Below are 27,974 nucleotides of genomic sequence, written 5' to 3' on the forward strand. Positions count from 1 at the left end.
TCATAGAAAGCAATAATGAATACATCAAATACACCACATTCATACTTTCTACCATACTAAGGTATACAACTCAAATTTTGAGCCCCCTATTTGTCTGCTTGAAATCGTCGTATCACTCCCTAAATTGATAGCTTGGGTGGGGCTGTCTTATCGTATCAACCATTTTGTAATCCACAATTGCAACAACGTTCACAACACTTGGAAACGGCTTTGGTATCTGCTTGACAAAATTGAATTCGTTGAAACTATACAGAAAATGCTCGAGGACTGATAGCCTTTGCTGATGACATCTCTGTGGGCCAAAAGAGTGGCTAGTGGACTACATCCCATGAGGCAGTAAACCTCGTTCTTGTACTGACAAGGAAAAGCTTTTCACTTTTTAAACTTTTCCAGCACTTTCACTTTCCCGAGCATCAATGCTTTGTACACTCTCACAACTTTCCAAAACCGCCATACTGTTGTGAAGACCGTCTTGCCGCATACGGGATTGAACCAGCCAATTGCAGGTAGTTTTTGAGAAGAAAATTAGAACATGATATCAGTCATTATTGAGATAAGAATCAGCATTATCGCGATCTTTCAGCCAGCCAAACTTCACTCCCTCAAGAGCCTTTGATGTCAACTCCTTGATAAGTTTGACAAGCGAACAAAGGCAAACATAACTCGAGGTTGTCAAGTTTTCATCAGATTCTGCACTGGTCAATAGCTTGCTTTTGCTGCTTGAGAGCTTAAGTGATGCTTTGCCATTCCTGTGGTGAGCTCTACAACAACAGCCATTTCTGCATGATGAGTTTGCACCATAAGGAATATCTTGTGCCAAAATGCGATTCAGTTCCATTGACACAGCTGACGCACACATCCCAATCACCTCATCTGCTACATTCAAGGAAAGTTCCGCCCCTTTGGATTTCCACGCTCTCATGAACAACCTTCTTAAAGCCCCCCTCAAAAGGAGCAAACAGCTAGGACAACATTTTCTAATAGCTCTGTTGTCTATTATCTGCTGTGGTGCCATCACTTCACTTACCTTGTCCATGGTTGTATTACCATTTAAGTGCAACTTTTTTTCAGACTTTTCAATATGTGGTGGGCTGAGTTCTAACCCATGGTCGGTTTTATTACATTCAAAGATGGCACAGGGTACGTGCACATCCGCTTCCATACCATGTAAAGCCTCGACCAAACTGGTCGATTTAGGAGAAGAAGGTACCAGTGCAGTAGGCAGCCCTTCTGTTTCTTCGGTTTCAGACGATGTTCTTGCTGCTGTGAAAGTGCCATTGTTTCCTCCAGCTTCTGATTTTGGAGCTGAAAACTCTTGAGTGTTGTCTTGACGTCTGCTGGGGGCAAAATCAAACCTGCATCACCATGTCTGGAGTATCAATAAACTTGCAAGCATAAAGACAAAACTGGTCAAAAGGCTTGAAAATGCAGTTACCTGCGCAGATTGTACGCCCACATAAAAACCTTATCCTGCAAAGATGCTGCCTTGTGGAAAAGATGAGAAAACTGCTTACGATTCTTTCCAAGGCTCACTTTCATATTTATTCGCTCCATCAATAGCTCCACAACTTGTTGAACACCTCCAGCTACATCTTTGGCTCTTGAATAACTACCACTAAATGCTAAAAGACCAACTGCATTTAATCCTTTCAAACTCACAGTATTGACCTGACCACTCTGAGCACTGCTACTATCAATTGATTCAGGCAGTGCTGTTTTGGATGTCGCTGTAGTATAGGAAGGTCCTTCCTGTAGTTTGGAGGTTGCATGGCGCAAGTCCCTTAATTCAGGATGATAAAGCAACTCATAGCCCACTATAGAGATGGCAAGTGGTAAGTAGCTTTGCTCGGGTGGACATGGAGAAGCTGGTTGGTTTCCAAGACTGCAGGTGCTCTTAGACCCCATGCTACTTGGATGCCTAGAGTCTGCCTTAAGACCCGTCTCATTCAAACCTGCAACAGGACTGAATGCATTGACATCCTTGTTAAAGGCATGCTCAGTAGAGCCACATTTGAAGCCTCCCAAAGGGCTTGCTTTCAGCATGTCTGCAAACGAAACTTGCTTAACTGAATTGAAAGGATCCACTGTGCAAGTTTTGTTTGCTGGTTGACCATGCAATAACAGTTCTTGACAAAACAAGCCTGTGAAGCCATCAGCTGCTCTGCTAAAGACCGTCTTCATATCCTGCACAAGAGATGCTTCAACCCATGAACAAGGAGAAGATCTGTTAAAAGATAGCCACATCTCTTGAAGCAGGGACCCTCCAGACTTGTTCACATTGCTGCAGGATGTTGATAACGAAGTCCCCCAAAAAAATTCAACAACTTCGTGCGGAATATCATCCTTCTGCATTTGACTGGAGGCCTTCATAAACACAGACCATGGTCAGTGACATTTATGTGAACATCTGTTAGACCTTATTTAGATATGCTTGTAATGGCTCAATATGCAGCAAAAGGATTTTATTTACCAACCACAAAAATAATTTGCACACTTGAAGGCAACAGATTCACTTGTTGTGTGAAGACACTCCAGTAGTGAGAAGCTCGTCTTTCTTCCGCTTGCTCTTGAACTTGATCTGTCACTACAGATTCCACAGCCCAGGACTCCACTTGTGGCATATATATCACACAAGGACTCTTATTTTGAATGCTCCCTGTTGAGAAATGAAACCTCAAAGGGTGAAAAACTTAAGAGGTAGTGCAGATGAACGGAACGAATGCTTCATCACACAGAGGGCAGAGTTTGTATATACCAAGAATGTGTGTGAGACCTTGAACAACATCTCCTCCTCCCTCCTGTAACAATGATGTTAAATTAAGGTTGCACATCTCCGCAAAGCCCTCAAATCCAGACATAAACCATGCTGCAAAATGGTCAAGCCATGCCCTTTCTTTTCCTGACATCATGACACGAAATTTGCTCCCTTCATAAGCAACATTCGGCACAATCAACGTCGCTGGCCTCACTTTCCCATCAGAAACCATGCCGATTCTGAAGAAGATATCTTCTAAAGTTTGCTCCAGTTCTTTTCTCACAGAATTAGATCTTGTATTATGCAAGAAACTGTTGGTTTGATCAATCCAAGAGTCACCAAGACTATGATTCAAAGTTACTTCCAACTTTGTAGCTAACTCGTTCAAAATTGGAGGCAGCACTACTCGACTATCCAGATGAAGTGACAGAAGCAACTCGACCATTGGCCACAACAAGACTGGTAGTATGTGATGTGGCACAGGCGTACAAATTACACTGTTGAGTGCTGCTTTTGCAGACCTCCAAGAGCAAGGTGGAGATACCTGTTCCAAGGCAGTAGCCCAATCAGTTGTACTGACACTTAAATCAGGAAAAGGTGGTATGTTACCCTGCTTTTCGACCAATGACATCAAATGATCGACAGAAACCATTCTTCTCAATGAGTTTATAGCAGCCTGTGCACAAAGAGCCTGCAAGTCTGCTCCAGCAAAACCTATGGTCTTGCTTGCTAACAAGGATATGACTTCATGTCTGGGAGGCATCTGCCAATTCTTAGTGAGAAGTGTAAGAATTGCACTCCTGCCAAGAAAAGAAGGCAAAGGAAAATAGATTTCCCGGTCAAACCGCCCAGGACGTCGAAGCGCAGGATCCAATGCATCAGGCCGATTGGTGGCACCAATAACAACCACAGATCCCCTGGACTTGATGCCATCCATCAAGGCCAATAAAGTTGAGACAACAGATTTCTGAGTTTGATCCTGATGCTGAGAACGGGTGGGTGCAAGACCATCAATCTCGTCAAAAAATATGATGGAAGGCTGATGCTTCTCAGCCAAATAAAAGAGCATACGAAGTTGCCGCTCCGCATCACCTGCATATTTGCCCAAACAATCAGCACCTTTTCTTGCAAAATAAGCAATCTGTTTGTGTCCCTTCGCGCATGCCCCAACAAGTGCCTTTACAGCAAGGGTCTTTCCTGTCCCGGGATGCCCATGTAAAAGTACTCCACGAGGTGGTGATACACCGAGCCGTGAAAAGGCTTCAGGGTAAAGCAGAGGCAAAATTACCATCTCCTTCATGCACTGGATGACATTGTCTGAACCTGCAATTGATTCCCAACCTTGAAACTTGTACTGTTCAGTACCTCCACCGACCATTACAGGTGCAACTCGCGCAATATCTCGCTGAAAGCGTTTACGCTCACGCCTTAAAAACTCTTCATCGACACCTGCCTTTTCCTGCCATTTTTCTTCGGCTTCTGCATCCAGTTGAGCAGCTCTTTGAGCTGTCTTTTTCCATTCACTAACCTTTCTTTTGAAGCGTATCCGTCCCATGTTCAAACTACTTCTATGATGCCGATGCCCAGGCAATTGAGGCAGAAAATGGTGAAGATGCTCATCACACGCCATGAGAAACTTTTTGTGATCAAAATAACAGCCTTCAAAGCGTGCGCAGGGCTGCATTGCAATCATCGAATACTTTTATCAACTCAGGCAAAGGAACATTCATTGCTTTGATTTTTTGAAATAGACAAAATGTCTGCATGCAATTGCTACCATTCCTACCTTCTAAAATTAGCCACCCATGAAAGAGAAATTTATTTAACTTATAACAAATGCAAATTAACGTTTATTAAGATTTGTTTGCAAAACTCCACACACAAAAACAACCAGACCTGAGTTCAACTCGCTCATGTGTAAGTGCTTCCTGTTTAATATGTATATCATAGCCATCGGGTGCACTCTTCCAAACTCAACTGTAGAGTTCACGTGGAGTTTCAATAAGTCATCTTTAAGTTATTCAAGAAGTTTTCAAAACTCTTTAGGCTGAAAGCATGAACTGCAATTTTTCTTTCTCACACTTGCAATCAAATCCTTAAAACAACCTCCTACAATGATCCACTCATTTGCTGCAGAAATTGTGCAAGGATAAGTGAAGTCTGGGACTGTCTGGCCAGTCCCAGATAGTCCTAGATATTGACTGTCTGGCCAGTCAATATCTAGGAGAAGGTACCGCTCTTTACGCGTGACCAAAAGAGAACTACCGCAGCCCATTGATAGCCAGCAGAGACACTCTTATCCTAGATAATGATTCTGTGGGGAAACGGACATGTCTGCTTGGATCCTGATGCACCTTAGGCAGAGCTCACACACCGGCTTACAAACGCTAAACATGCAGCTATAGCGACAGCCTTTCCCCGTTATTGTGGTATAGCAACACATGGTGGTCGCACTATGCCTCATGATAGCGTTAAGAGTTCAAGCATCTCTCTGGATTCATCCAATCGGTCCTAGTTTTTCCTAGGGACAAGTGTTAGGGAGTGTGGGCTGTTTTGTGGCTATGCCCGGCCAATGTGAGGTTGTTTTCTCATGTCGGGATATGTCTAGCCATGTTTAGCCTTGGGTTTTGGCTTGGTTCCATGGCCATTAGGCTCCTGCAGGCTGGGAGTATTTTTCCCAACTTTGTCTTTTACTTTCTAGAGCCAATGGAGGTATATAGGCAAGGCAAGGGCACTAGAGGGAGATGGTGTGTACACAAAGCCCTTGTCTTTTTTTTTTTTCCAGAGCCAATGGAGGTATATAGGCAAGGCAGGGGCACTGGAGGGAGACGGTGTGTACACAAAGCCCTTGGGTGCAGGGCGCCCCTAGGGGGCAGCCTTATGAGGGGTGGTGGGCAGAGGGTGCAGATCAGCCCCAGAGTTTTCCCAACATTTTCCCACCCCAGCAGTAGGGCAGCACCGCCAGGCAGATGATGGGCAGCAAGGGGATTTCTCCTTGCGTTTTTCTTCTCATAGCACCTAGATGGAGACGACAATCATCATGATGCAGAGCACCACATCCAGGGTGCAGGCTGTGGAGTGGATGTCCTATGCTCTCTAGATGGCACCATTGCCATGAGGCATGTCCATCTCCTTCCAGATCAGTTCTCTTGCTAGGAGGATATCGCGCCAAAGCCTCGCTTTCCCACGAGGCTAGGGCAACCCATGTGGAGACTGTGTCACTGCTCTCATGTGCAGGAGCAGATGTCAGAAGCAGTCGCAACTATGCGTACCTTGGGTCTAGGGCATGTCAGATCTATGTCGGACCACCCTTGGTCACTTGTATGAGCAATTGTTATCAGCATGGAGAGCCTCTCTCTCTCTCTCTCTCTCTCTCTCTCTCTCTCAGCACCGACTTTCACATATGGTCAGGAGATTGTAGAGTATACAGATGCATACACTTACCCTGGGGTTGTCTTCACTGGGCCGAGGTTTTCTTTGGGGTGAGCAGCAGAGACTAGACTGACTAGAGCTTATGCGGCCTTGGAAGGCTTGGAGAGGATGTGTTCGCAGGTACACTTCCAGGAACCTCGGACAAAGTTATGGCTCTTTGATACTTTAGTAGCCTCAGCTATGTTGTATGCGGTGCAGATATGGGGACCTTTTGTAGGCCAAGATGGTTGGAGACGTATGGAGAGGCCCTTGGTATCTATGATCTCTCGACTTATCAGAGCCAAGGCCTCCGTACCCCACGCTATCATTCGAGCAGAGCTAGCTGCCCCTCCTATGGAGATTGAGGCGCTTACCAGATCAGTCTCCTTTGTGCACAGCTTGTGGGATACTACTAGAGACAGATATGCTAGATTGGCCCTTGAGTCTTCCAGACAGTTAGCTCTTCAGGGGGACACTTCATGCTGGTACGCACAGATGACATCATGGTTTTAGATGCATGGCTGGACAGGCTGCCCCCTTTCCAGTACTCTCTTCAGGCACCCTCGATGTCTCTTACACGGGTGGAGATTACTAGACTCATTCATCAGGACCTGATCCAACTTGATACCAGGAGGACATGGATAGAGCCGCCACATGAGTTGGGCACGAAGATGGATTTCGATAGAGAGCATCTTCTCCACCTCACAGGAGATGGGTTTGTGATTCGACCCAGCTACGTGGATACACATACGTCTCATGGTTTGCGGTGTGCCATTGGTCAGATATGCACATCCTCACATCAGCTGGCGATTGAGACTAGTAGATTCAGAGGGATACCAGTAGACAACAGGATATGCCGCTTATGCCAGCTAGAGCCAGAGACAGAGTTACATTACATATGTCATTGCACAGTGTACTATGAGATTCGGGGCCGTTTCCACTGCTTATTCAGAGAGGGTTTCGGTCCTTTCTCTAGGGTCATGAGTTATGAGGATCAAAGATGTCTTGGGCTATATCTACTTGAGTTACACAGATATAGAGACACTTTACTAGGGAGAGCTAGAAATGAAATGAAATGTTATATTAACGTCTTCAAAAGGCCAAGTGACCTATGAGACCAAAAAGTTACAATGTGGTGGATCTGATACAAAGTCAAAGTAAAAAAATGACAAAATGACAAAACAAATATACTATGGAATCCTAGACTGCTGGGTGTGAGCGGGGCAGAGCAGCTAGCTGGGGTAGCTAAATCACAAGAGATCCAGCATCGGTCACTAGCGGATCTCATCAATCTCCTCCATGGTCAGTAGTCTGACCGGGCGTCGTGCATGTCGGGCCAAAGTGATCCGAAGCCTCTGATGCAGCCTTCGTCGATGCTGTGTAGTCCTCCGCAGTCGTGGGCGTCTGGATCTCCCCAGCTCGATTGCCCGGTCGATCAGTGTGCCTCTAGTGTGAGGCGACGAGCTCTGCTGTGGTAGTGGCTCCTCCGGGTGTCTAGTGTCTGCTCTAAAGAAGTCTGTGATGTGTCTCTGAGACTGGCTAGCCTCTCCTCTCATCAAGCTCTCTCTATGTCGGCGCAGCTCGAGTAGAAACAAACCCAAGCATCTCTGATTCTCATACTGCATGACTCTATAGAGTGGTCCAAAGTCCTCTCTGAACAAGCAGTGGAAGCGGCCTCGTATCTCGTAGTGGACGGGGCAGTGGCATGTGTAGCGCAACTCTGTCTCTGGCTCCATGCCACAAAGGGGGCATGTCCTGGCCTCTGCTTTGGTACTCCACTGTATCTCCCAGTCTCAATCCGCAGCTGGTGTGAAGATGTGCGTATCTGGCCAATAGCACATAGTATCCCATGAGACAAGTGAGTGTCCATGTATCTCGGCCTCGTCACAAAACCGTCCTCTGTAAGCTGGAGAAGATGCTCTCTGTAGAAAGCCATCTTCGTGCCCAGCTCTTGTGCTAGTTGTATCCATGTCTTCCTAATGTCTAGCTGAGCCAGGTCCTGTCGGATGAGCATGGTGATCTCGGACTATGTAAGAGTCAGAGAGGGTGCCTCTAATGAGTACTGGAAGGGGGGCAATCTGTCTATGTTGAACCCATGCGCCTAAAACCATGATGTCATTTCACCATACCAGCATGCTGTATCTCCCTGCATGGCTAACTGTCGAGAGGACTCAAGCGCAAGGCGGGCATATCTGTCTGTAGGAAGTTCCCACATGCGGTGTATGAAGGAGACAGATCTGGTAAGAGCCTCGACTACTAGTGGGGGGCAGCAAGCTCTGCTCGGATAATGGCACGTGGTACTGAAGCCTTGGCTCTAATGAGCCGCGAGATCATAGAGACCAAAGGCTTCTCCATGTCCCCCCACCCAGCAATGCGACCTGTCCTCCCATGATGATCCAATGAAGGTCCCCATATCTCAGCTCCATAGAGCAATGCAGACGCCACTAAAGTGTCAAATAGCCAGAGCTTCGTCCGAGGCTCCTGAAACTGAACCTGTGAACACATCCTCTCCAATCTGCCCAATGCTGCATGGGCTCTGGTCAATCTAGTCTCCGCTGCTCTCCTCAGTGAAAATGTTGGTCCACTAAAAACCACTCCAAGGTAAGTGTAAGCATCCGTGTACTCCACCGTCTCCTGGCCGTATGTGAATGCGGGTGCTGACCTCCTGATCCACTGTGGGGTGGTATTAAATACCATGACCTTGGTTTTACCAAGGTTGACAGACAAACCACTTTTGTGGGCAAATCTATGCAGAGCATCCAAGTGACGTTGCATCCCCTCTGGAGAGTCGGAGATCAACACAATATCATCAGCATAGAGCAATAGTGGAATCCATGTCCCTGCCAGCTGTGCACCTCTATCACCATCTCTCTCAATGTAGTGACTAGTCAGCAACCTCATCCACATACATACCAAATAGAGTAGGAGAGAGACGGTCCCAGAGACGAATTACAGATTTCTTTTCACTAGATATGGGACAGCCAAAGGAGCAGCCATCACTGCAGAGCTCGGCCCACACTCATTCGATCACTACCGGCACTCTCATCAACCGAGCACTGGAGCTACAGAGATCCAGATTCCAGACGGCCACGATTGAGGAGAGGGCTACACAGCATCAACGGAGACTACAGCAGAGGATTCGAGCCATACTCTCTCGACATCCAGAGTGCAGATGAGGATGGATTCTAGTAGTAGTAGTAGTATTTTTGTTCTAGTCTTTTTGTACCCAGACATGGTATCAGATTCACAATTTTGCAACAGTTTGGTCTCATAGGTCATTTTGGCCTTCTGAGACGTTGATATAACATTTCATTTCATTTCTCTCTCTCGCAGACAGGGAACACAGCAGAACAACAGCGCCAACAGGTTCTCACGCGCAGGCTGCAGCACACATGCAGGCAGTTCTGGGGTATTTAGGGTTTGCGCTGCTGTCTGATAGGGTTGGCGATACGCAGGCTGACGTCCTGCTCGCACAGGCTCTGCAGGTCGTGCAAGCCCACCTCCCGCCCCTATTCGCCCTGGTTCTGCAGGTCAAGCAGGTCCCTCCTCTACCCGCCACTGCTCGCACAGGTTCCAGCCACTGCCCTGATAGACTAGACAATAAATAAAAATTTTGAAAACCCAGCTAGACAGTAAACAGAAATTAGGAAATTTAGAAATTTGAAAATTTAGAAAATCAGAGGAATGTAGGCTTGATGTGGAGAACACAAATACACATGTATGCATGATGCAGGGAAGGTATGTATGTTTATTGAGGACATAGTGTCCCCTTCGCTTTTGGCAGCCATTAGGCATGAAGAAGCAGAACGACAAAGCTGACCCTGTAGAGGATGTCATTCAAGAATGCAAAGACGAAATGATTGAGACCATTAACACAATCACCCGCAACCTCTTGAGCAAAATAAAGATACTCGAAGAACGCGTATTGGTCCAAGAAAGCAAGATAACCACACTGAAGGATCGTGTGACGACCCAAGATGAAGAGATTGCGTTACTCAAGAAGGTGCGATCACAAAACACACTTGAAGAGGGAGAACTGCCGACCCCAGTCTTATTAGCCACTCCCACCCTTCATCGCGCATCAGGCGCGCTCCCTTCTTCACCGCTCATGTCTTATAGGGCATAAGTCATTAAGATCACTTGCAAGAGAAGGATCCAAGATTTGTTTTGAGCTACTGTTTTTTCTCAGAGGCAGTGCCATGCAGATGTTGATCTCTATAGCTACCAAGCCACACACTCCAAGGACTTGGCAACCTTTCAAGAAAATTTTTGCCCGAAGTTATATGGTTTCAGACATCTTCCTTCGGAGTGCAACTTCTGGCAGAGTCGGGTATCCTAAAATGCTTGCCATGGAAACCCTAGCAAATTATATCTTGAAATTTCTCGACATCTCTCAATAGATGTCTCTTCTCGAGCAGATAACTTTGGAGGTCCATTGCGATTGCTGTCTTGGGACTACCATCGCCGCCAAAGAAACACTGTCTATCCAAGAGCTGATGGACCATGCTGTGGTTGTCTACGACCTTATGGAAGGAACCTAACCCTACTTTTTGATGCAGGTTTTAGGATGGAAAGTCAATCGACTTTTCGAGCTCTGCTGATGTCGAGATTGCTTTTTCAGTTTGAGTTCTGTTGAACCAAGATAATGTGGATGAAGAGGTGAAAGAACTCATGACTCTAGTGGGGCTTAACAAGCAGATGCACATGAGGGCTTGGAGAGTGGGCAATAAGAAAAGTGGGAGCTGTTGCTAAATTGGCTTTATCTAACAGAAAAATGATTCTAAATGAATTATTGGATTTATAAGTGAGAGGGTTTTCTCGCTTGGAACAACAGGAAAAATAATTCTAAATGAATTATTGGAATTTTAAGTGAGAGGGTTTTTCTCACTGGAGACATCCGAGTATAGAGTATTCCTAGTGCGTCATTCAAAGTAATGACGGGAGCACTGTGAACGGGAATATCTGTAAGGCCACCAAGAACGGGTACTTCTGATGCGTCACATCGGATGGGTGACAGGGAGCAATCGGGAAGAAGTATCCGACCATCCGGGAACGGACATCTCTGATGCGTCATAGGATGGGTGACATAGAGCATCGTGAAGGGGATTGTACCGTAAGTTCGGTAGGAAAGGACTAGGTGATGGGTATTCTTGATGCGTCACAAGGTGGGTGACGGGTGCATCAGAAAGGGGATATCCATAGTCGAGAGGAAATCCGAACTGGAAAGAGGAATACGCGTAAAGATGCAAGCACAAGAATAAAGATGGGTTCTGAGAAGCTTTTCTTAAAAAGCGGAATATTTTAACGAGTTTTTCGGGAAGAGCAGACGCTTTCTCGCGAGGAATCTATGTTTGCATTGCATTCGTGCATGTGGTTGCATCCAGGGATGCCTGGGAAGTGCTGTGAAAGCATTGATTTTAACTTATTAGGTTTTATTGAGTTTTTGGGCAAGTTCAAACCAATTTTAAAAATATGCCGACCGTCCACTTAATAAGTGGGCAGCCACTTAGAAAATAAAGCAACAAAACCAGCCAGCGAATTCTCTCTCCCTATTTCGGGTAGAACAAAAAAAAAAAAAAAAACGAAAAAAAATTATTTAAAAAAAAAAAAAAACCCGGCCGCGATCTCTCCGCAGCAGCTATTCGTGTCGTGGTGAAGGAGCTATAAAAGCACCACATGCCCTCACTGAAGGGAGGTTACCAACGCCAGCAAGAGAAGACTCTGCCGCCAGAAGACGCAAGAGATCGCGTGAGACTACGAAGCACGGAAGTCGCTTTTCCCTCGCAAGAGCGACAGGTATCTATTGTGGATTCGCCATACGAATTGTTGTCGCGTGTTTGCGTGTGTGTTTGCAGGTACTTCATCGCGAAGGAGAAGCGAGAAGGCTTTGGCCTACGCTTGGGAATTCCGGAAACGGAATTCGGAAATTGTCTGCGGAGTCTCAACTCCGAGTACAGACGGAGAAAGGATTGAGAGCTGGTCTCTCGGATTTCCCTTACGGGAAGGAACGACCATCGAGTCAGAGATTTAGAACGGAGGGGTTTTCTCAAGTTCTTGTGCTTGTAAAAAGATTCTCCCTAATAAAGAATTCTCTTTAAGGGGGGGGACCAGCCCATCTTCTGGTCACTATCTATTTCTCTCTATATCCTTTGGCTTCAGTATTAAGTGATAAATTCTATTTATCCGAGTATATTTTATATTGTTATGCGCTGAGATTATCCGAGCCGAGCTAGGCGTCCCCCCCCGTGGTGGAGGCATTGACTAGATCAGTATCCTTTATACATGGTTTATTGGAGTCATCTCGACAACTAGCGCTACAAGGCGATACAGCATATTGGTATGGACAGATGACAGCGTGGTTTCAGCATATGGTTTCAACACGTTTCAATACGCCCTGGATGCACCCTCCTTGTCTCTCACACGAACAGAGATCACTAGACTCATACGCCAAGATTTGATTCAGCTAGATACCAGGAGCACATGGAAACAGCCGACACAAGAGTGGGGCACGAAGATGGCCTTCTACAGAGAGCATCTTCTCCAACTCACGGAGGACGGTTTTGTGACTAGGCTTGTATGCATGGATACGCACTTATCTCATGGGATACGATGCGCTATTGGGCAGATACGCACATCCGCACACCAGCTCCAAATCGAGACTGGCCGATTCCGAGGGGTGCCAACAGGGGCCAGGATATGTCACCTATGTAACTTAGAGCCAGAGACAGAGCTGCAGTGCACATGCTATTGCTCGGCGTACTATGAGATACGCGGCCGCTTCTACTGCCTGTTCAGAGAAGGTTTCGGACCATTTTCTAGAGTCATGAGATACAAGGATCAAAGATGTCTCCGATTGTTCGTGCTAGAGCTGCACAGACCTAGGGAGAGCTTGCTGAGGACATCAGGGGAAAGACAATCTCAGAGACGAATCACAGATTTCTTTACACCAGCCAAGGAAGAGCTAGAGGAGCAGTCATCACAGCGGGTCTCAGAGCCCACCCACACTAGAGGTACGTTGCTTGACCGAGCCACTGAGCTAGGCAAATCCAGACGCCGGCGACCTCGAGGGATCTCCCACCATCGACAAAGGCTGCAGCAGAAGATACATATCACTTTAGCTCGACATGCAAGACGGCCAAGCAGAGTATTGACCATGGAGGAGGTTGATGAGATTCGACCGCGACCGATGAGAGATTTCATTTGAACCCCCCCCCCCCCCCCTCTCCCCTATATCTCGTCTCCATTCCGAATCAGCTTCAGGTTCATTTCCTTTTTCCTTAGTGTTTTTTAGTGTTAGTTCTTTGTAATTTCCGTACTCAAACATGATATGAGATTCATCATTCACCAATTGTAACTTTTTGGTCTCATAGGTCATTTTGGCCTTTTGAAGACGTTGATATAACATTTCATTTCATCATCTCTCTCTCTCTCTCTCTCTCTCTCTCTCTCTCTCTCTCTCTCTCTCTCTCTCTCTCTCTCTCTCTCTCTCTCTCTCCTTAGTGTTTTAGTGTTAGTTCTGTGTTAACTTGGCAACTCTCCACTATTGGGGTGAAACAGAGTTGCCCATTGTCTCCTACTCTATTTGGTATGTATGTTGATGAGGTGTCTGAATACATTGACAGAGAGAGCGATAGAGGTGCTCAGCTGGCAGGGACGTGGATCCCATTGTTGTTATATGCAGTGATATTGTGTTGATCTCTGACTCACCTGAGGGTTTGCAACGACATTTGGATGCATTACACAGCTTTGCAAAGGATAGTAGATTGTATGTAAACCTTGCTAAAACCAAGGTTATGGTGTTTAACACCACACCACAGTGGATCAGGAGATCAACACCTACTTTCACATATGGTCATGATACTGTGGAGTATACAGATTGCCCAAGGGAAAGCTCGAAAAACTGTGAGGGATTTGCATCAAAGCGAAGGAGCATGCAGCCATTATGTTGGCGCCACACGGTCCAATAAGCCCAAAATCTAACCTTGTAACAGACTTGGACACTCCAAGTCAAGAATCAACCGCGACAGCACCAAATAACCACTTCAAAACAATTCACAGATCACAATAGATTTGCACTGGCCCGGCGGAGTTCCGTGCCTAGAGATATTGGCCCCAAAGACTGGCGCCCCTTTCGGTATTTCTTTTTGTATTAATCAATCATCAAAGTACAAGAGAGCGGTTAGGGTTTCACTCTCAGACTTTGCGTCCAGATGCTCTGAGAAGTGAGGCCCTCACCACTAATTTAAAGGTTACAAGGGATGCCCAAAAGCGGAGCCCCAAAAGCTTTCAAAATCAAAAGCATCAGTTCTCTCTCTCTCTTAGAGATTCTTTTCTTTTTTTTTTAATAAAAAAAAGCAAAAGCAAAATTCGCGTCGCTCATCATTTCCCAAAAAAAAAAAAAAAAATAAATTTAATAATCCGCCTCCGCGATTTCCGGAAATTAGGGTTTTTGGCAAAAATTAGGGTTTGCAGGAATTTTAGGGTTTTTGACAGAAATTAGGGTTTATGCTGTCCGCCACGTCATCACTTTGTGACATACCCCCCTCTTGAAAGCATAGTAATCGACCGCGATTACGCCTGCAAAACCGACAAAAGCCATAAACCGTCTTAGCAGACACTGACTGTTAGTACCTACGTACTAGGAACGCACATCTAGCACATGTACAAAATCGATAGTCACATCACACGACATCACAGGACATCACCAGACATCACAGGACATCACATGACATTCAACATTCATTCAGATCTTAGACCATGATTTATCGGCAATGTAGCTAGCAATCACATCTAGGTCCAATCGGGACCTCAACGATGTCCGATTGACTAACCCCTATTGCAACCATGTCTATTCGAGATCAATCAGACCAAAATGCTGCAGTCATTTCGTCTATCAGTTCCTACACTCACAAGAAGTCAAGAACAAATCAGTATCATAATCAGGAATTCCATTTCATAAAGTCATCCAGCAGAATACTGTCAGCTCTCAGTATCCCTGAAGCTCAAAGAGACATCAGTGACTTTAGTATCAAAATCGAGGCATCTGTTGACAAAGGAGTGGAGTAACTCCCCTCTTGTGCATCCCACTGCACCAGATCTTCGGCCAAGCTGAGTTTCTAGGTTCCGTTTGGAGTAGACTATGCTAAACCAAAACATCGAGGTAAAGTTTCACAATCTGAGGAGTATGTGCTAGGTCCTCCTCCTCCATCCACTTCGCATCAAGTGCAGGATAATTCTTGAACTTAACCAAGAACCGCCTTCAGACTTTACCTTTCTTCGTATCATTATGTGTCAAAATCTGTTCAGGAACAAGGATATCCTCGTTTTCTTCCACTTTGGGTTGCTCATCAGGCTCCCCATCATCAGGCACATCACCCTTAACAAGGTTCAAGAGACTCACATGCAATGCATTGTGAATCCTCCAAGTATCTGGCAGTTTCAATCGGAAGGAGACATCATTTATCTTGTCAGTAATCTGGAAAGGTCCGTAGTATCACATACTAAGCTTTGGAAAAAGCCTCTCCTTTCCCTGTTTCTTTCTTAGGCGTGCCTTCTCAAAAGTAAGAGCACCCAATCATCCTCCTTCAGTTTCCAGTCGCGACGATGGCGATCCGCTGCCTTTTTCTGTCGTTCTTGAGACTTCTGTAAAGTCTCGCGAACCTTGGCAAAAGCCGTATCCAAATCTCGCGAATATTCATCCGCTTCAAATTTCTAATCTTTCGTGCTCAGGAAGGATGGAACCTTCGCAGCAGTTTCAACAATCTCTCATGGCGTCTTCCCCGTCGAAGAGTGTATCGTGTTATTGTAGGCAAATTCCACCAAAGGTAAGTTCTTTTCCCATTGAGTCTTCTGATGCGAGATACAAGACTTCAATAAATCTAAAATCACTGAATTGGCAATCTCAAATTGCCCGTCAGTCTGCAAGTGGAACGATGACGAGAACTGCAACTACGTGCCAATGTTCTCCCAAATTGCCTTCCAAAACCAACTCATAAATCTGGGGTCTATGTCGGAGAGAATCGTCTCAGACGTGCCATGTAAGCGGAAAATCATCGTGATCATTCTGTATTCTCGAGAGATAAAAAAAAATGAAATCCATTTCAATATTTTCCCAGGGGCGGGTGGGTATGGGTAAAGGTTGTAGCAATCCTTGTGCCTTATGCCTGTCAAACTTGACCTTCTGGCATACCAAGCAACTGCGCACAAACTCTTCCACATCCTTCTTCAGTCCCCTTTCTTGGTGGTAGCAATGCCGCGGTGACCCGTAAAAGGTGGACAGTGGCAATCAATCATAACCTTTTCCCTCAACGGCTGTGTAACGCACAACATAGTCTTTTTCATCAAGTAGCCTTCCCGAAGGGAGTATCCAGCTACTGTCTCCCCATCCCGTATCCGTGTGAAAATATCTGCAAAATCTGTATCTGTGGCACACTCATCGACCATATCCTCGAAGCTCCTATGATGTATCGCGGAAATGTGTCCCAAAAAGTGTATCTCTGGTAGGAAAAATTCACTTTTCTTAGCATTAATCACTAATGTGTGATCTCGTAATGCCTGAAAGACTTGAAGCAGATGATCTCTGTGTTCTGCCTCATTCTTGGAGAAAACAATGATGTCGTCAAAGAAAGTGCCAACAAATAGCCTGTACTCTCGAAAAATCCTGTCCATCATCCGGTTAAATGTCGCAGGAGCATTGGTTAAGCCAAAAGGCATCACCAAAAACTCAAATAACCCAAAAGTCGTCCGAAAAGCTGTCTTGTAGACATCTCCTGGTGCTATCTTGATTTGATGATATCCACTCTTCAAGTCAATCCTGCTAAAGCACGAGGATCCCTGTAACCTGTCGAGTATATCATCGATCCTAGGAATCGGAAATCTGTTCTTGATAGTGATTTCGTTGAGAGTGCTATAATCGATGCACATTCTCCAAGATCCGTCTTTCTTCAAAACCAACAACACTGGAGAGCAATACGGTGAAGTACTAGGCTGGACAAGACCCTTTTCCAAGAGGTCTTTCACTGAGTTCATAATCTTTTCATTCTGTACTCGGCTCACACGATAAGGTGGCCGATTCGATGGCGTGCTTCCAGATATCAGATCAATGGTATGATCTTCAGGCCCTCTCAAAAGCAATCGGCATGAGGGTGGAGAAAAAAAAATCTTGGCGTTCTTTTCTTCAGGTCAAAACATATTCAACCTTTATCCATCGTTCAGTTCTCCCAAAAGAATGAGTAAGAAAACTGAAGTTCATCAAGTACAATCTCTAAGCCCTTCATTTATCAAAGTGGCTTTCTCGGCCCGGTAGTCAACCACGGCGTAGTTCTTGTGGTACCAAGGGATCCCGAGTAGAACGTCACTCACATGCCCTGAACACCCCTGTCATTGCAAACGAAGTTTGCCAATGCTCGGTGTAATGGCAACATCCCATCCGGGTGCCAGTCGAACTACCTCCGCCTGTGGCGTCAGTCTGTCGGGCGTAGTTCCAAATCGAGCCGCCAATTCCAAGTGAAAAGAAGTTGGCCTTGACTCCTTCAAAAGAGCTTCCTGATCCTTCGCTTTGCCCCGAAAGCGGCAAAGTTTGTACTTTCATTCATTAGATTCGGTGCCGGTCCCACGCCATGTGGTACCAGTTCTACTTTTCTATCTGCCTTTTCTGCCACATTCCTCAGCTGCTCTCGAACTCTCAGACCTGTCGTCGTCTTTATCATTCTGTTCTTTCTGTGCCTTATCAGGGCACTTCGCGGAAATATGTCCATGTTCCCCGCATCCAAAGCACTTCCCCTCTCTCTGATGAAGCGAGCTCTCTCCTCAGGAGTATGCTTGGGTCGTGCATCCTTTTTTTTTTCGCTGGGTTTCTCTTTTTCATTCTACTTTTATTCCCGGAAGTCTATTCGGCTCGTTGTGTCATGGCCTCATCTGTGGGGTAGGTCAGACTGCCAAAGTGAATGGCAAAGCCCCGCTTCGCATGACTCATCAACTCCTGAATAGAAGCCGACTTCTGTTCCAAGCAGTGATCTCGGATCTCTGTAGGTAGACCCAAGGTAAACCGCTCAATCTGTTCTCTGAACGAGATCTTCTTGAATGAAGAGGCGGGTAGAAAAGAGCTCCAGAATCTTTCACAATAAGAATTCACTGTATCGCTCTTGGTCATCCGGAGATGGTTCCAAGCAGCTCGTATATCTCGCTCAAACTCTTGAGTCAACCAAGAAGAAATAAAAAGCCTCTTGAATTTCAGCCATGTAACTGGCACAGTCTTGCTTAATAGAAGCGTGGACCACCAAGTACGAGCAGTCCCCTTAAAGTAAGAGGCAGCTCTCCGAATCTTGGAGTGCTCTGAATAGCGTCCTCCGCGAAAGCGATGTCAAACTGCTGTATAAAAGACAAAGCCTTCGAAGCATCTCAGTATCCTGAAAAGTATCAAACTTGATCGAGTGGCCACCTTCCTTAAACTCTCGGACTTTCTTGCTTTTATCTTCGAGAAAGTCATACTGGTTGGCTTTGTAAAAATTCTTCTTGTTCGCATAAAACTTTCCGTCATCGGAATCTGAGCTGTCTGTAGACGAGTCCTCAGTAGAACTGTGAGTCTCTGGGCGAGATTTAGCCTTCTTTGCCTTTCTCTTGCCCTTTCCAAAGCGTTGCTTCTTGCTTCGCTTTTTACCTTTTCTGTCTTCTTCGCTCGAATCCGAGGAGCTAGAAGAACTATCAGAAGAAGAAGAAGAAGAACTGGGTAGGTCTTCAAACTTGACGCGCTTCTTCAATTTCTTTGCCTTGTCAAATGTCGACCGACGACCTAAATATCCCGGGAAGTCAGTGCCTTTCTTCTGCTTTTTGCCGTGCTTTTTGGCTTTCTTTTGCGTGTCAAAAAGCTGAGCAATCCGTGCATCAACCACGTTCTCCAGTTCCTTCTCCGTATATTTCTTGGAGGCAGAAGGTTTCTTGAGAGCGGGTTTCGGGAGTGGTGTTGTGGTTCTCTGCCACTCCATCTGTACCTCTTCCAAAGAGGTCTGGTTCATATATTTTGCCATCTTCGGGTCCTTGGCAAAATTGAGCATCATCTTTGTTGCATCGCCAATCAATTGACGACGCTCCATCTCTCTTTGCTCCGCCTGAGTAGGCCGAGGCGGGCCATACTCTCTGTCTGAATCTTCGTTGTGATCCCAGCCCGTATCTCCAGATGCAGAGGGAGTCGACTGATCATTGCCTGAAGCCATAGGTGCCGCGGAAAAAAATTCGCGGATCGGATTTCCCGTAGAAGAGAAATCGGCCGTGCTCTGATACCACTCTAACAGACTTGGACACTCCAAGTCAAGAATCAACCGCGACAGCACCAAATAACCACTTCAAAACAATTCACAGATCACAATAGATTTGCACTGGCCCGGCGGAGTTCCGTGCCTAGAGATATTGGCCCCAAAGACTGGCGCCCCTTTCGGTATTTCTTTTTGTATTAATCAATCATCAAAGTACAAGAGAGCGGTTAGGGTTTCACTCTCAGACTCTGCGTCCAGATGCTCTGAGAAGTGAGACCCTCACCACTAATTTAAAGGTTACAAGGGATGCCCAAAAGCAGAGCCCCAAAAGCTTTCAAAATCAAAAGCATCAGTTCTCTCTCTCTCTTAGAGAGTCTTTTCTTTTTTTTTATATAAAAAAAAGCAAAAGCAAAATTCGTGTCGCTCATCATTTTCCCAAAAAAAAAAATTTATTATTATTTTTTTAATAATCCGCCTCCGCGATTTCCGGAAATTAGGGTTTTTGGCAAAAATTAGGGTTTGCAGGAATTTTAGGGTTTCTGACAAGGGTTTCTGCTATCCGCCACGTCATCACTTTGTGACAAACCTACACAAACAAAACCGAAAATCGTTGCAAGGAAGGCGGGAGAATACCAAAAGCCCAAAACCTTTTGTGAAAGACTATAGAGGGGAAACGGATCTGCACACTAGCTGCTATGCGGTGAAGAAAACCTCTAGTAATGCAGCAATCCCAAAGCAGGTGACAAAGAGTGTCTTCTGCAGTCGAGCAGTGAACACAACGAGAAGAGCAGATATGACATGCACTGAGAAAAGAGCCCACCAGGAGAACTCCAAGCAAGCATGGCCAAAGAAACAATCGCTCCTTCAAAGGCAAGTGGCTCTTCCAAAGGGCAGAGAGGCTTCTTTCACCATGTATCAGACTTGTGCATTGACCATAGGGCATAACAATGGTTAGCAATCCAGGGCCGGGGTAGAAATAGAGCATAAACCTGTCTAGCAGACATAGCCTCAAAGGGCATATCTCGAAAAAAACCAATCAAACATGCGATCATCATCAGCCAAAGGTGTCCAGAGCAATTCAGAGAGCAGGTGCGAGTGGATCATGAGACAGTTTCAAAGGAAACGTGCCAAGGCTGCAATTAGAAAGCACCAAGGAGGCCTGAAGCATCAATTAGTCGTGTGACTATGACTGCACAACAGTCACCTCCTCATGCCCCTGCCCTGGAGGATACCTAGCCTCAATCGGATCAGTTCTAACTTCTCCCCATAGTGGGCCCCCAGTGGAGAAAGCCTCCTTGTACAGCCAGACTGCCTCTCCAACTGAAGGCTCACCCAGCGGGGGTGGCAATTCCGGGAAGAATTTATTGCTTTCGTTAGGAGTATACTGACTTGACGAAGGGGAATAGCTGGGAGCAATAGGTGATGTCTAGTGGCTTCGCCCTGTCTCGCCCTGGGTAGGTCTACAGTAGGATCAGTCTCCCCGTATGATCAGATTGCCACTGCAAGTGAGCCCCACAAACCCCCATTGTGGGTGGGGTCAGGTAAACCAGCACCCCTTACCAGTTTATTAGATCCCACTAACCACTCCCTCACATCCAATAAAAATATCCCATACCAGTTTATTATCTTTGATGACAAGGAGTTCAGGACCTTCAGCTGTTTTCAGATTTTCAGAATGACCCAGAGTTCAAGAAAACAGGGAAGCAATGTTGAAGGCAAGACAGTTGGCCGACAAGAAGAGATGTGAATCAACCCTAATTGCCAAGAATCCATTCAAGGTGGAAAGGTACGTAAGGTACAGGTCAGATCAGGTACGTATGGAACGTACTTAAGGTACAATCCTCGGTTAAGGTGTGTAAACAGTACGTACCATTGGTAAACAAGCCTAACTTACAAAACATTCCATTGCCCGATTACAGAATAAGTTATATACCTAGATGAATCCAGAATAAGCCCAGATTCACCCTTAAAGGAAAGTGCAAGGTATAGACCCATGGTAGTCACCCACAAGACAATATAACCATCAGCTCCATCATGCATAGTATTGACTAAATACCACGACATCCCCACTAACGTCGTCAGTGCCCAATAGTGGGTGTAGAACTAGGTACTAACATATGCTCCCAAACACAACACACACCACACGCACACACACACATGAGCATACATCGACACAAAGCTCAGCGTACTGAGTTTCTGTCATGACTCCGAAGATCAAGGGCAGACTCAGCCATAATGAAGCCTAGCACTAAAAGAAGCATCGAATCGGAAAAATTAGCACAAAAATGTCTAAACAGAATAAGTGTCTAAACAAAGAGAGATTAACCAGCATTATTAAAACACACTTCGAAATTTAGACAAGACATGAATGATGCGATACCTCTTAAATTTCTCAAACTCAATGCTCATAGACAATCTATGGAAAATCACCACATCATGATCAGATCATAGATGCAGAAACAAATCCACGTGGCACATGCAACAAACAAAATAAAAGTCTGCTGAATGTGAACTCCACCTGCCAGCAACAAAATAAAAGTCTGTTGTATGTAAAATTCGGCAACTGCAACAAAATAAAAGTGTGAGACTCTCCAGCCATCGGTCACAATTATCAAAACTCTTCATCTGATGAAGACTCGTTATCAAATGAAGAACAAGGGTCCTTCAAGGAAAGCATGCCTCCATCATTGAGGGCATTGCTCTCATCATCAAACTTTGGATCATGTGAAGCTGGACCTGCCCGCACATGTGCCCAAACAAAACGTGCTGCCTTTTTTTTTTAAACACCATACGGTACGGTGCAGCCTACTGTACAGTACCTTCCGTACATACATATGGAAGCAACAGTGAATCCATGAAGGCCATCTACCAAAGTTACAGCAAAGAAAGGAGCCAAATTGGAAACATGCACATGCTAATGAAGACTATAAAAGAAAGGACTCGTTCATTCTGACGGGTTGGCACTACGAGAGCGAGAGCTAGCCATTAGCCTTGTACAAGTCTTACTCTTTGTACACAGACAGCCTTGATTGAGCCATTGGGTTGTTATACTTATGCTTTACTCTCAGTCTCATGTCTATTGATCATCATCTATGTTGTCTTGAGTATTTCTATTCTCTATTCAGTTTCAGTATAAAGCTCTTGTCTGGTTATATTCAATGCTGCTTGTTGTGCCTAACTTCTGGTTATGTTCAATGCTGCTTGTTGTGCCTAAGTCATGCCATCACCAAGACCTCACAGCTTTTCACTATTGAGCTTAAGGTTAGCCACAGACTCACCCCCAATGCAAGCCCTCCCGCCATAGCCCGCCAAAGAAACACCTTCCAATTATAGGAAGTTGAACATGCCAGGATTGAAACAATACATCTCCCCACGGAGCAATAGGTTTTTGACCCGTCAAGCATTGTTGACCTTGTCAACCAACCAATGCTTTCGTCCAATACCAGTGTGATAAGAGGTAGTTGCGGAACTAAAAGCAATGAGCTTTTGCCTTTTGACTTCCCAATCTTGCCACTGCTGATCAACGAGCAAGGGAAGGAGCATATGGAAAGAAGAAAGGCAGAACGAAGTTGGTCCCAAATACCTTGATATCCACGAGGGATATAAGATCGATGCCACACTCTACAAAAAAGAAGAAGCTAGTAGCGTTGCAACAACTGCTTTGTGGCAACGCGGTATCAGAGTTTTAAGCAATACCAAACCTTTCAATACGGTTATGTTCCTCAAGGTAGACACACAAATTTGGACAAAGCAATGCAACCATGGTCTCTCTATGCACTTATGTCTAGTCTGTGCATAAACATTCGCAAAGATGTCCTTATTAGCTTTAGAAAGGTGGCAGGGACATGTGGAGCACAAAATATAATGTGCTTAGGCACCTTGGCTACCCACTCGGTGTGGACAGAAGTGTCAATCAATTTCTGTCTTGGATCTCTAGCAAGATCATGGATAAATTTGTTTATTGGGAATTGTGGACATGGCTTTTTGCTAAAATTAATTCAAGCAATCATGCTGCCTATGCTTTCGTATTTCATGCCCTTCGTTGCCTTGGGATTTGAACGCAATTTCAAGAATGACTCAACCCATCCGCTTCATGCTTTGGAAGAAAAATAACCTCAAGTTGGGCATGGTTTGGGTCTCATGGCAGCACTTATCCACCCCTTAAAGAATGGGTGGGTTAACAATTTTGGGTGTATGGACACATATGATAGCCAAATGTTCTTCAGGATATGTGTGTTGATTCCATACAGTCATGGGTTCCTAGTGCTAAGTATTTCATATGCTAGACAGGTGGCATGGCAAGACTATGATAGAGGCACCATGGTGGCATGTTGTAAATGCAAATGAACCATTTAAATGTAAGTAGTCATTTTTGCTCACATGGTTGGTGCTTTCACGATAAGAGGTATTGAAGTTTGTTGACGAAGCCACCCTCTTGCTCGGCCTACAAGTTGTTGTCCCTAGGGAAAAGTCCCCCACATCAAGTAACCGCAATTGATATAAGAGACCAATTTAAAAAATTTATATATATACCTAGATGAATCCAGGATAAGCCCAAATTCACCCTTAAAAGGAAAATTCAAGGTATAGACCCATGGTAGTCACCCACAAGACAATAAAACCATCAGCTCCATCAAGTATTGACAAAATACCACGACATCCCCACTAACGTCATCAGTGCCCAAATTTGGCCAACTTAAAACTCCACCAATTACAGAGGGAATTAAGAAGTATATGGAGCTCAAGACCCGATAGAAGTTATTTGCATCATTTTCAACATACAATCACCACTGATCAAGATAAATGTTACCTTATCAAATCTGCTGAAGCAAACGAAAAAAAACTAAAAGATCGAGTGAAAGCTGTATTAATGAGAGACTTTAAAGTACAAAAGTGGACCCACCAGATGGTATGTTCGTGGACAACGCTCTATTCGACATCCGATAGTTGCACCAGGCCTTGTGCACCAGCTGCACTTCAAGAACTTACCCCTTCGCAAGGCTGCACGTATATTCTTTATACGTCCAACACCAGCAAAATATACCTGTATAAGAAATGTGAAGGATAATCAGGCAAACATTTTGTATCTGACAAGGCATTCTCCATTTTGAGAGCAATAAGACCATCCAGACAAAACTGAAGCCCAGAAAAGTCAGGAGGCAGAGCAATGCTTCGAAAGATGTTTGCACGAAGCAATGTTAAATAATGGAAAATACAATCCATCCAGTAAAATTTCCAGCTTTGTCAGCTAAAATGCAGCTGAATATTGCAAATACACGTGAAACTTTCAAGAAAAATGCTATAAAACAAAAACCAGCCTTACATTTCTGCCCAACTTGACAATTTTATCATAGATAGATACTGGAATAACGTAAGGGAAGTTATACACTAATGGTAATAATCCACAAGACTATATAGCCCTCATCTCCGTCGTGAATAGCTTTGACTAAATATGACAGCATCCCCACCTTGACGTATATCTCAAACATTTTATGGATACACTCACATAGGCTCTATATTCTACTCAGTAAAACAAAATTGTTTAATTTGCGAATAGCTAAGTTTAAATTGTCATATTTTCAAAGGTAGGCAACAATCATATGTATGCTGGTAATCAGCATTTTATGAAGCTTTACGAACCCCAGAATGTCTTGTAAATCTTGAAAACAGGCAACTCTAGTTCCAATTCCACCATTATTGCATAAGGCAACACTGATGAGAGCGAGTGCTGACACCCCTCATATGCCAAATTCCTGATCTTTATTTGGTATTGCTACCACAAGCTTCATTTTAAGCAAAGTAGCAAGTCAGCAATGTTCCATCAGAAACTCCTCAAGAACTTCACAATCCTACTGGCATATTTGTCAACCTTGTGATAAACAAGCAGCCAATCCTGGAAGAACTTTACTCAACCAATGCCAATATGAATAAATTATAATACCTTTTTGTGTGCTTCATGATGGAGAAAGTGAGGTCCCAAGCTAAACAACACTTCTTGAGAACACCATCAAAAATTTCTTGGTGACCCAAAAAATGAAGCTCTAAGCAAGCCTTTCAAAAGCTAGCAGCTTCTTCTTCGCCCAAACATCATTTTGAAGAGAATCTATCTAATATGCTACTTATTCAATCCACAAAATACTACTTTGCTCTTTTGAACACCCCCGCTCCAATAATTTCTAGTTTGAAAATGACAGGAAATTTCCTAGGTTACTTAGCATCAAAGGGACCACAAAATACTGCAGTCTCCAAACTTCAGGTCTAAGCCCTGACAACAGACTTCCTTGTTGTTTTTAGAAGAAAATCATCATAATTTTTTCTTCTTGTTCAGCTAGAAAATCCAAAAGATATAAACCTACCCATTGAAACCAGCTAAATTTCACATAAGTATGCAGGCAAGTGCTACAAGGTCAAACAAACACGGGCTCATAATCCCACCTCGGGACTCCAAATAGCACACTCCTGATGGACCCAGACTCCAGCAATGCCAAACTGATCACCCAAAGGACCCAGGAGAGGGCCAAGCCAACCTGGTTCATTACCAAAAGCATCCCATTCACTGTATACTGGAGAGGTTCGGTCGGATTTTGAATTTTGACTATCCTTTCTTTTGATTGAAACTGGTAACAAATACTTGGCAGGTTCCCCCCTACTATCTCCACCACAGAGACCACACTTTCTCCCTTCGAGTTCATTCAATCTTACTTCACCTTCATAAGCAGCATCTTTCTTCTCATTGCCCTGATCAGAAGTTCCAAGTGTCTCCACAATTTCCTCCTCCTTTGAGATTGGTAAGGTCTCCTCCTGCCTACTCTCAGGTAAGGAAGTCTTTGGAAGCTCATCCCCAGAAAGAGGCTTGCCAGTATCAAAATGATCAAGAGTTGAGCATGATAAATTGTGGTCATTGCTTGATGCCTGCACTCCATTCGGTAGTTTGTTGAATGACTTATTGCAAAAGTTAACCTCTGAAGTCTCCAAATAAATGAGGCTGCAGACACCAGAAGCATTTGCTGGAGGCTGAGATTGAGGAGCATCTTCTTGAACTCCTCCAAATGAGGCAGTAGTTTGTTGCTTGCTAGAATGGCTTCTTGAGAACAACCTTTGATCATTCATGATGCAATCTTTTTTATATTCTGAAGCATACTTTAAGCATTTTTGCTCATTTTCGTCACTATAAGAAGCATCGTCCAATCCCCGATTCTCTGAACTGCTTAATGACCTCTGCAATTCTGCTGCAGGGCCAGCGTTGATTTGAACATGCTTGGGATCTCTACTTGTCTTCAACACCTCACTGGCAGTACTTTCCTCTTTTCTGACCCTCCTCCTGGACTTTTTACTCCACGTTACCAGTGGGGCACTTTCTGTTTCCTGCAACTCGTCCAAGCTCTTCCTCTTTTCGGTTTTGCGTGGTTCCAACACATGCTCTTGTGTCCAGTCTTCTAGTGAGTCCTCATCAGAGGACAAGCTACCTTTCTTGGCAGAAACTAAGGAAGCATTTGACTTGGTACCATTAATCTCTGGTAAAGCTGAGCCCTCCTTCTTAATGATCCTACTACTTCTTCTACTTTTGCTACCTGACAATTCCATGCCTTCCTGCTTTTCTGCATGTGAGGCACCACTTCTCTGAAGGCTGTCCACAGTGCGGTACTTATGGCTTACCATTTCCTTGCTCCTTGAGCTTTTGACGGATGCAATATCAAACTTAAGGTTAGACACTTTGTGCCTCTTTTCTGACATCACATAACCATATTCTCTGAGATCTAAGCTCCGTTTGCGGGTGCCATTACCTGTACAAATTGGAACAAGATGTTCCATGGCACACACTGGAGGTCTCAGATGAGCCTTATCAAAGAATGTGCGTCGGAACCTGTAAGCATCTTGCCTTCTTTCTGAGTTTTCCAGAATCGATGCACGTCCATTCCTGCAGGAAGAAAAATTTTGTGGAAATACCTGCAGATTCGTAGGATTTTCATGTTGAGATGGCAAACTAAGCCCTCTTCTATGCCTTTTCGGTGAGATCAAGGGGTCGAGGTGGCTATGAAAAGCGCTACTAGAGCGAGCTGGCATAATGAAGCGGCACTAAATTCACGAGTCTCTGCGATCTAACACGCGAAGGAACGACAATTCACCCCGGGAGTGGGTCGAAAGTGCGGCGAATGCAATAAAAAGAGCCGATGCTACCTGAGCAGCGATCTTTGCATCTGTCTGCCTAGCTCGGTGAGCTTCCCTGCCGACAGCGAGAGCAAGCACAACGGCCAAGACGACGATCGCACATCCAATAGACGGTTGTGTGAGCAGGCGCCAACTTCGCCAAGTAGGAAAATTTGTTGTTGCGAGTTCAATCCCTTGTGATTCGGAAGGTCGCATGACTGCTAATACAGAGATAGCTTGAGCACATAAAGACGTTCAAGGGTCTAGTAGCCTACGCTATAATCACAGCTGCTGATAGATTTATCTCCGAGAACTCAAGCAGATAAGCATAGTAGAGGCTTTTGGAAGAAGCCCTATTGGTCGGGTGGATGTGAATTGAGAGGTCGGATTTTTCTTGTCATTGGAGCATC

The 27,974-nt window shown here is 44.9% G+C and overlaps 1 protein-coding gene across 1 annotated transcript; it reads right to left on the reverse strand.

Moving 5' to 3' along the window:
- LOC147451899 (P-loop containing nucleoside triphosphate hydrolases superfamily protein) lies at nt 1-27,800 on the reverse strand. Its single transcript, XM_086517788.1, has 6 exons — nt 25,852-27,800; nt 24,320-24,460; nt 2,756-4,433; nt 2,475-2,656; nt 1,436-2,364; nt 1-1,355 (listed from the first exon to the last, which is right to left on the reverse strand). The coding sequence occupies exons 1-6, from the start codon at nt 27,478-27,480 to the stop codon at nt 539-541; spliced, it is 5,376 nt and encodes a 1,791-aa protein (XP_086373914.1). The 5' UTR covers nt 27,481-27,800; the 3' UTR covers nt 1-538.
- Between the last annotated feature and the right edge of the window lie 174 nt (nt 27,801-27,974).

This window comes from Adiantum capillus-veneris, chromosome 8 (genome assembly GCF_014529385.1).
Source record: "Adiantum capillus-veneris isolate H3 chromosome 8, ASM1452938v2, whole genome shotgun sequence".
Classification (NCBI taxonomy): Eukaryota; Viridiplantae; Streptophyta; class Polypodiopsida; order Polypodiales; family Pteridaceae; genus Adiantum; species Adiantum capillus-veneris.

Bases quoted from the DNA above. Each gene is read 5' to 3' on its own strand.
- LOC147451899 (XM_086517788.1), bottom strand. From the start codon at position 27,480: ATGCCAGCTCGCTCTAGTAGCGCTTTTCATAGCCACCTCGACCCCTTG. The intron at 24,461-25,851 runs GTGGGATTATGA...TTTCTTATACAG, and splicing joins GTGCTATTTGGAGTCCCGAG to GTATATTTTGCTGGTGTTGG. The intron at 1,356-1,435 runs GTAACTGCATTT...ATGGTGATGCAG, and splicing joins TGGGCGTACAATCTGCGCAG to GTTTGATTTTGCCCCCAGCA.